The sequence below is a fragment of the Aplysia californica genome, unplaced genomic scaffold, assembly GCF_000002075.1.
Source record: "Aplysia californica isolate F4 #8 unplaced genomic scaffold, AplCal3.0 scaffold00169, whole genome shotgun sequence".
Classification (NCBI taxonomy): Eukaryota; Metazoa; Mollusca; class Gastropoda; order Aplysiida; family Aplysiidae; genus Aplysia; species Aplysia californica.
This window is the reverse complement of record NW_004797439.1, coordinates 444703-455244: the sequence shown is the minus strand read 5'-3', so window position 1 is coordinate 455244 and position 10542 is coordinate 444703. Positions and strand designations below refer to the sequence as shown.

Below are 10542 nucleotides of genomic sequence, written 5' to 3'. Positions count from 1 at the left end.
TGTGTGTGTGTGTGTGTGAGTGCATGGGTGTGCGTGTGTGTGTGTGTGTGTGTGTGTGTGTGTGTATAAACATAAAGATACATAACATAAATTACATGTGTGTGAGCACACATACACACAGAATCTCACCTTCAGGGTACTCGTAGCCTGTAGTTCTATCAATGAGGAGTTCAGCGTATCCTGAAGAGTGAAAAAAAAACATCTCTCACTCAATTCAGTTCACATGAACTTAATCCCTTCTGTAAACTCAGCATCTTCAATTTTAATTTAGTAATAAGTGAAGGTTATTGAAATCGAAATCCCTCAACGGGATCTTACGAACCAGTGTCAGAATCTCCATACACCGACAACAAGAAAAGGGATAAACATTATCACTTTCAACCTGTTGGCGGCAAATCATTCAACTGTTCTACTTTTGACTCTACTGATAAGTGGGTTCAGCACAGAAAATGAGTAGTGATAGTGGTATAATGAAAATAAAATGTGATATAGAAAACTGAGACGATGAAAATTTACCAGTCTAAGTGCACAGCTAACATGCGCTAGTGCTCTATCGGTTGAAGAGAATCCAGGGGTGCCAACAGGCAAGAAATTTTTTTTTTTTTTTTTTTTTAAACTACACTTTTCAGACCTGGAAATCTGTGCACGGGACTCCAAATTTATGAATCATATTGTCTGATACATCTAGTCTCAAGACTTTTTTAGTAAGAGTTTTACGGCACTTGCAACACAAAAAGGTCATATAAGTGCCGAAGATTAGAGGGGGTTACAAGAGAGTAACAAACACAAAAAAGGAGGAGGGAAGATATAAAGACAACAGATGTTTGATAGGAAAAAAGGAGCAAACCACACCAGAGCACCCGCCAACCACCCACCTAGTGTCAAGAAGACAGGCAATATCCAAACGATTTCAGAAAGATGAAATTGTTTGGATTTTGCCAGTCTTCTTGATACAAGTTGTATTGGACAATAACATGATCTGAAAATTTTTCCTCCTGTATGCAATCCAGATTTCCAAATTTATCCAGAAAATTGGCATCTCTGAGAATCTCTTCCATCATCCTGGGATAGTAGGTTGTGGGAACAGGCAGTGGGTAAACAGATTGTGAGCCGAGTGTTATCTTGTACTAATTTTCAATTTCAAGACTTTGGGGGTTTGGGAGTCCTTGTCACAGCTGTCCAGGCAGTCCAGAGAATTAACAATTTCAGCTTCATTTTATACCAACCCCTGTTTTCGTGAAGGAAATTCGGGGTGCTTTCAGTGTGGTTTATGATGTAAAAACCAGAAAAATGGAAGTCAGGTTTTGTGCCACCTAGCACCCAGCAACTGCAACATGGCACATTTGGGGGCGGGGGGAAGAATCCCTCACTGTTTGTTATAGTAAAGTTTCACCGCCCTCGAAACTACATAAAGAATGTTTTAGTTTTAGTAAAGGTTTTACGGCACTCGCAACTGCATAAGGTCAAATGAGCGCCAGAAGATTAGAGGTGTTACAAGAGAGTAACAAACATAAAAAAGAAGAAGGGGAGATAAGAACGATAGATGTTTGAATGGAAAGGAGAAGCAAACCACACCAGAGCACACGCCAACCACCCACACATAAAGAATCCCTTACTGCTACGATACAAATTGCTGACAGCTACGATGTACCAAAAGAAGAAAAAAATACTTAAATCGCGGACAGCTCCACAGATCAAAAATAAAAACAAGTCACTGACAGCTATTCAGTTCAAAAATTAAAAAAACAATACTCTGACTGCAATTCAGTTGAAAAAAAAACAATAAAAAAACATACAAACAAACAAAAATTTCTCATTACTTAGAGGTTTTAATAAAAAAGAGAGAGAAAAAAGGCAGATTTCCACTGGACACTTCTAGACAATGCACAAAGCAATGAACAATCCTTACCACACGGTTCTTCATAGCAGGAATGGTTTGACTGTCCAAAGTTCGGAGGCGTGCAGCACTATTTAAAAGTGTTTCCTTATCTGGTGAGGGCTGAAGAAAGAAAGAAAGAGATAATAATAATGATGATGACAATGAAAATGATAATGATAATAATAATCTTTATCTCTGGCAAGCCGCTGACAGCGGCTCGCGGTCTGACCCACCACTGTGCCGGTGAGCCGCTGACAGCAGCTTGAGCACATTCCTTTACGACGACTTCGACATCAAATTACTTTTCGGCAATTGCCGAAAACAGGTCTCATATACCGGAAGTTCATTCATTAGATGAAGAACTATCGAACTAGGTTTGCTAGTTTCGATTTAATGACATATTAAATTATGTTTTTGTCATTTTTTTATTTAGTACCAAAAAAGAGCCCCTACATAGTGGGTTTACCCCCCCTCGGAGAAAAAGAGTTAATAATAATAATAACAATAATAATAATAATAATAGTAATAATGGTAATAATAATGACAACAACAACAATAATAATAATTATAAAAACAAAAATAATTATCAATATCATCATAATGATAATAATAAAAACAACAACAAAAACCACCACCATCGTCATCATCATCATAACAACAACAATAATAACCATCATCATCATCATCATCATAATAATAATAACAATAAAAATAATAGTAATGATGATGATGATGATGATAATAATAATAATAATAATAATAATAATAATAATAATGATGATAATAATAATAATAATAATAATAATAATAATAATAATAATAATAATAATAATAATAATAATCCCAATATAGGATTTATCTAGCACTCTATCCGGTATGGTAGGGCAACAAGCTCTGAACGCTGGACAATCATTTAAAGTGGACAACACACATGCACCAAAAAAAAAAAAAAAAACATTCACTGAACTGAAAAAAGAATGGCCGTATTCATGATCTAAAAATATATGTTTTCAATTAGATATTCAAAGTCTCAGTATTTTCTTTTTCTCTCAATTTTTGTAGGAATTGTGTTCCAGGTTTTTGACCCACTAAAAGCAAAACATCTTTCACCAAATGAATAGGATTTCACTCTGGGTATCATAATCACCTCGACTCACTCTTTTCCTTTCATTATACCCTCACTCTTTCTTCTCATTATCCCCTCACTCTTTCTTCTCATTATCCCCTCACTCTTTCTTCTCATTATCCCCTCACTCTTTCTTCTCATTATCCCCTCACTCATTCCCTTTCATTATCACTTCCCTTTTCTTCCTTCATTATCACTTCACCTTTCTACCTTCATTATCACTTCACCATTCTTCATTCATTATCACTTCACCATTCTTCCTTCATTATCACTTCCCTTTTCTTCCTTCATTATCACTTCCCTTTTCTTCCTTCATTATCACTTCCCTTTTCTTCCTTCATTATCACTTCACTATTCTTCATTCATTATCACTTCCCTTTTCTTCCTTCATTATCACTTCACTATTCTTCATTCATTAAATCACCCGACATTCCTTCTTTTCTCTTTTCCTCCAAACGTTTTTTAACCACACACCTATCTCTATCAAATACATCCTTTCCTGTCACATCCGTCAGAGGACTTATGTGGTGTAAGCGCACCTTAAGAATAGGTCATGTAGTGTGAACGTACCTTTATAGTAGTTATTGTGACATAGGACTAAAGGACATATCACGTGACAGAGACCTCATGTGATTTCGTGCAAGACGCGGGTAATCAAGTGTCACTCACTCACTGAAGCCGAAACGAGTAACATCGGCTAACCAAGAACTACCAGAAGACGACCAACAGGTGGGGCCCCACCAACATCAACTACCATCAAGAGCTACTACTGCAAGACTCAAGTAAGTCGTAACATAACAACTTATTAATCAGTAAACCTTAACAATTTAAGTATCTAACTAATAGAAACACATATTATCTATCTCCCTTGTGTAAATACTTATCACTATTTCTAAATTTACTTTTTCTAATTGTGACTGTCAGCAGAGGCAAGCAAAATTTCCCCAGACGGTAATAGATAATCAAATCTTATCACACAACCTCACACATGCTTGCACCTTAGGCCTCAGTTTGGTAAAAATTTTACAGCACTTACAGCTGCATAAGTTGCTGCACCTTATGGTATAGTAGGATCGACCTTTTTTTTCTATTTTCATTTTCGAAGTGACGAGTCCGAATAGAGAAAAATTATATTCGGACTCTGAATTGTGAGTCCAGGCGGACGTCTGTTCCGACTTCCGACCCTTGTTCCTAAATATTTCCAGCATGTACGAACTTTTTTTCGATTATAATTTATAATGATAACAGTCGAGACGTGAGCTTTAATATCCAGTAACTAGATCTAGATCTATCTAAACTGGCCCTCCCTGCATCATTAGTATGAACAGAACAACTATGTTGAGCTGACCTTGCCGGGGGCAAAGTTAATTATGTCTACCAATGAGATTGCGCGTTGCGATCTAGCACTCTCGGCTTGCTGGGGGAAGAGGTGTTTGGAAGAATTCACGGCTGTCCGATGTGATTTTTAAAAAATAATTACAGAAAAACTATAACACACAACAAAATGAAATTAAACATGTGGAAAGACAAATGGTGGTGGGAGTAATGATGATGCTATAGTGGATGTGGAAAGACCCAGAGTTGTCGTTTACCGTGTACTTAGACACTGCCATTGGGTAGATCTAATGAGAGTGCAGTCCTTTGATTTTTTTGTCACAATTAGTCCTAGTAGGCAATTCTAGTTCTAATTCTGGTTTTACGTAGAATCCCACCGACAACATTTACCTCATTAACCTCCTTACACTCACATAACTCACTTAGAAGCTGAGTCCGAAAAAATAAATCCTTTTTTCAGACCCAAGTCCGTATAGATAAAACCCATAATCCGACTCGAGTCCGAATAGATAAAAATTATATTCGGACTCGAGTCCGAATACAGCTGGCCTTTTATTTTTCTTTGTCCTCCCCCTTTTTCTCACACACTATTCTTAATCTATCCTTTCATCCTTGCAGACCACCAAAAGAAAATCTGCCAATACATAAGCTGCTCTCTCCACACCTCTCAGATAACCTTACAGTGTTGAAAAGGGCAGTAAATAAACCTATACAATGATGAATGAATGCATGATTGAATGACCTCCCTTTCTATCTAAAAGTCAATGCCTGTGTTCATTCATCAAACAGTCATGCAAATTTATCCGTCCGTCCGTCCGTCCGTTCGTCCGTCCATTAGTCCGTCTGTCAGTATCTTAAACAATCCAATGCTTACAAAGTTATTGGCAAATGCCTCCACTGTTGATGCCAGAGTCGAAAGTTCTGTCTTTGTCAGCTGCTTGTTCAACTGAAATCAGAAGGAGCAACAAAAAAAATAGGCATGAATTAGGAGGGGAAAAAACAGTTTCAAGGCAAACAGACATAAACTGGTTTCTACTAGGCCTACCTGAAAAGAAAATTTGTTTTAAAAACTGGACAGGGAATGAAATCGAAGGATATTTTTTTCAGCCTGATTCTTGTTACCAGTTTCCCAGTTCGTTTTTTTTTTTCTTCTGATAACCAACCATGAGTCACCAAACTTTTCTCAAAGTGGGCTGGATAACTGAGAAAATGCCAAGTGTGGGCTGGACAACTACTTGTGTCACGATGTGGTGGAATCAGGCGTCTGTAAATTTTTGGGCATGTGGAGTTATTGGTATCATCTGAGAGTTCACTCATTTGCCTTGCGCTTTCAATGAAAAGAAAAACCATTTATCTTGAATAGAAGTCGAAATATTTGTGATTGAAGGAGATGGGGTCACCTAGTTTCTGTGTTAAAATTAAAGACAAATGTGTTGAGCCAAAAAACAAAACTTTAATAAAAATTGTCAAACTGGCAGAAAAATGCCTGTTTCTTCAGTTTCATTATTTTGACGGGCGCCTGATTTCACCTCGATTCCTCACATTTTGTTCTATACAAAAACCTAAATACATTTTTTAAAACTAGATAAACTACAAGCTATGAAGTCTTTACAAACACATCTAATTTTCACCATAGACCTAAAGTTCAATGAAACGATTTTATTAAATTATTTTGGTAACCAAGTCCAGAGCACACTACAAACGCATTTTCCAAGGGTTCTTTTTTTCCTGTACGGTGGTATGGCAGTAAGCCTGAAAGACAGATTTAGCAAGCCAGATGTGGCCCGCGGGCCAGTTTTGTTACCGCCAGCTCTAGAGTAAAGGGGTAGAGGTTACCTGCAGGTAAGAGCTTGACCCCAAGTTCACATAAACATATTACATACTCTCCGAAATAGCTGCGGAAAAAATACGGTATATATGCAACGGACAAACAGCATCAATCAAACAGCATGAACTTTGTACAATCTACACTACCTGTCATGTTCCTCTTTCCTGGACAACAATTTTTTAATAAATTTCCACTCAAATGAAACCTGTTCAGTTCCAGTTTTCTAAACAAACGTTCTTCCGTGCATTAAAAGACAAGAAATTATATCAGCAAACTGATGATGTATTCTGGTCAGGCCAAAAATACATGACAGTAGTATCAAAGTTTTTTAAGAAAGCTAAAGGACACTCCACCGAAATTCAACAAGAATCCTTACAGGAATCGTTGTACCTAGAAGTAAATTCATCACACATATTACAGAACTCAGTATCAGGATTTCAGTTACTCAGCCAAACAGCAAACCACTTTCGAGACATTCAAGAATTTGACTTGAATCTACAAAAAAGGACAATGGCATTACACTCAAACCATGTAATGAACAAAATAGGAGAAATTTTTTTTTTCCACTTTTTATTTTATTTTATTTTATTTCTTCTTTTTTTTCTTTCTTTTTTTTTCCTTTTTTTCTTTTTTTTCTTTTTTTTTTTTTTGGGGGGGGGGGTGTTTACAAGCATTACTTAGGTCAACCTGCAGACCCTCAACAAAACCCATGAGTCACAATGCAAGAGCATTGTATCAAAAAAACAAGTATAAAGATACTGTGATGATACTGTGATCAAACTTTTGTGCCCCCTCTCACCATTTAAAACACAGGATTGGTCTTTTTTTTCTGGTTTTCTTGCACGTTGAAGAAGTTTTTTTGGGGGGAGAAACCAGTACCGTGGCAAGAGCATATATATATCATCATGACTATACTTGATGAAGCAAAGGAGAAAGACCCACACCTTATCTAAGAAATAGACTTTGTAACATAAAACACATTCTGCCACTGGCTTCAACTTTGCACAGCTTGTCAATTACTCTGATATTCCATGTTCCTTTTTAATTTTAAATTAACACTCAAATTTTAAAAAATCTTACTTTGTAACATAAAACGCTGCTGGCAAAACTTTCCCACCTGTTTTTGCGACGGATGTCAAAGAGCAATGACTAGGAAGACAATATTTAAACTTTGAAAAGACATTCATCACTTGTTTCTACACGCTCTGACTTAGCATAACTGAGCATGCTCCTTCAAAACTTCAATGGTGCCTGTTTAAAAAAGTGAAGCATGTAGAGATGATCCTAATCATAATTTTCTTATTGTTTAGAAAGAATAAGAAAAACAGACAGATACAATTTGGGGAAGAAAGAAGAAGGGGGACATAGCACTGCAACTAACACTCAGCTCCAACAATTATACGACTTCCCAATTAAGTGCTGAAAATATCTTAGTGCGACAAATTACAAAATTGAAAAAGGAGAAGTACATCACTGCAATAATGGTCATTTATTGCTGGGAAAAAAAGTAAGATAGACTGAAACAACAGAAGGAAAGTCAACAAGTGGGACCTACCGGTGGTGCCCTCAACCACCAACAAGGAAGCAGCTTATGAAAACACCCTGCCATGCATTCACACACTCAAGAGCATTAGAAATTGAAGTTCTCTACAAGACCAAAAAATGCTAGTTTTTCCCAACTATTTGCTTAATACCACTTCATCAGACACAAGAAGACAAATTCAGACTTTTCCTTACACTTACACAGATTTTCTTGTGATAGAAGTAGAGGATGTTATACCACAGTCAACAATTTCAAGAAGTCACATTGGCAGATGCAATCAAATATCAAACCAGTACTAACAATAAAAACACAAAATAACAGATGTATCTTCTGAGCATTGAGTTTTCTGCTAAGAGGTAAAGGTAAAAAAACATTAATGGCAAATGCACATGATGCAATAAACCCGTGAAAACTCACTAGTTTTGTAAATTAAGACAAATGACTTTCACCTCCCTTGACACAATTTTAACCATAAATTAGTCGTAAGGTGTTGCCCATCCTGCCTGTGAAGGACAACCCAACCTGAGCGGGACTGTGCATGCCAGCAGAAAGGGAGAGAAACTAGACACAATATCTTTTACTATAATCAAACCCAAATCTTTTCAAAATAAAAGCAAAGAGCCTCACCAGCAAACCACAGGAGACAGTTTCATGACCCTCTAGCAGACTTGCCAACTTTTAAAAAACCCAGTCAAGGACATCGAATGTTATAACATCAGATTACAAAGAAACGAACAAAATTACACCATGTGGGGTTGATTTTGGTGTAGTGTGCGTGATAAGGCTCTAAAATCCCCAATTACCGGTCGCGGGAAATTCAGAACAGTTGACAAGCCTGTTTTAGCTTCTTTTATGTTTTATGAATAGTGTTACTACAATCATCTACTGAATGGACCGTTGAAAAGTGTCCACAAACAAACAATGTGATATTACTTTCCACCAGATACATCTAGACTTTATCCTTTAAAATAACCTTTAATTACTCTGAAGTTGCAAAAAATGTACATGCCACATGTTCTTTCAACCTCCAAAAGTCAAATTTCCTCCTATCTTTCTCGACTTCAGTGGGAACATTATCTCAGCCCATATCATGTGCGCATAACACTGTAAAATTCTCAAGTGCAAACACTACTTACTCAGCGGCTCCATAACCTGCACTATGAAGCAGACTACTCGGATGCATGCATATGTTACAATGTAGTACACGTATATTTCACAGCTCTTAAAGACTCTCCGGAAAAAACTTCTGGGTGAGAGAAAAATCTCCTACAAAGGAAGAGCAAAACTCCAAACTATACCCAGGTTCAAATTCTAATAAGTGGATAAAAATAACATCTTGCTGCCTATTCGCACATCTCCTTCCTTAACTCTCAGATTCATCTCAGACATGAAAAGGCTACTTGGATTTTTAAAATCATCAGGAAGAGACCTGAAATGTGACATATCATTAGCAAGATAAATAAGCCATAGAAAACTGTACTGGAAAGTTTTTTTAAAAAGTAAATTTTAAAAAAGAAAACGATGATTCAATCTTAGTTAAGGAAAGGACATCTTAAGTTCCAAAAATCCAAACTGGGTTAGTAAACTGGAAACCTGTGTGAGAAGTCATATAAAAAAAAATTCGGACCTGCAAAAAATTATAAATCAATTTGTACTCACTAAATGTTTGAGCCCCAAAATGACCATTAGATCTATTAGATAAAATTATTTATTGTGATAAAGACCAAGATTGCTGAAAACCAACCAGTCGTCAGGAAAAAAACCACTCTCTACTGGCCAGGTAAAACCCAGCAACCTGAAGAGAATTAGAGGAGCGAAAACTGACGAAACATGAAACCAAACTAGTCATTCCAGTAAGTAAAATATCTAGCAAGATCTACTGGTAATTAGAGTCAAGGATAAACACAATGCAACAATTAGAGAGACACTATGAACACGAGAGAGAGAGAGACAGGCTGGAGAAAAAGAGAGCACAAGACTTAGTATGACAAACAGAAAGCATATCAAACACAACCTACAACGGAACAGGCAACCTCTCGCACTTAATTCAAGGAAACCTTTTCACTCCTAACCGACCAGGCATCACATGCTAACTAAATAAGTTTGCATGCCTTCTCATTCTTCACGACAAACAAAAATTTATGAGAACAAATTCATGACAAAAACACTTTTCCATTCTAGGGGAAAGGGGAATTTTAAATAGTATCCATTTATATTCATTTCTTGTGCCTCAATACAAGAATCACAACGGAGATAATTTGATACCTCAGAATTACAAAGTTCTATTTGCTCAGTACCTAGAATCTAGTTTTGAGAAATTTGACGTAAAAATTGTAGAGTTTCACAAAATGTCATGCTTTTTCTAACGCAATTCTTGGAATATCTTGATAATGACTCTGAATATTTTTAGGATTTTGATAGAGCAGGACAGATTTTGGGTTGCTGACCTCTTCGTCTTAGTAACTCAAAACAGCCAAAAGCTTCAGATAGAAATTCGTAATTCTGAGACAGCGAAATTTCAAAACGATATTTCTGATCTTATAGTCATTTGTCCAAGCGCACATATGTTGTGTGTAGGTGTTTATGCATCAATGTAAGTGTACTTTTGTTTGGAGGTTTTTTGTGTGTGAGTTTTACAGCACTTGCAACACAATTACGTCACATAAATGTTAAAGTTAAGAGGTGTTACGAGAGAGTAACATACAAAAGAAAAGAATAATTTTTGTTTTACAGTACAGGGTTTTACGGCGCTCGCAACTGCATACGGTCATATGAGCGCCAAGGGGTGGGTGTCAACAGAGAAGTCTTTACAGGGAATCAGACTTAGACTG

General features: G+C 36.7%; 1 protein-coding gene across 3 annotated transcripts in view; it reads right to left on the bottom strand.

Annotated features, from left to right (window-relative positions):
* The window catches only part of LOC101847187 (prominin-1), a gene marked incomplete at its 5' end in the record, with an annotated part of 88074 nt that overhangs the window by 29171 nt on the left and 48361 nt on the right, over positions 1-10542 (bottom strand). For all 3 annotated transcript variants that reach the window (XM_035969673.1, XM_013082324.2, XM_035969674.1), the window contains 3 exon segments: positions 130-180; positions 1910-1999; positions 5215-5286. In XM_035969673.1, the coding sequence (XP_035825566.1) occupies positions 130-180; positions 1910-1999; positions 5215-5286 (213 nt within the window).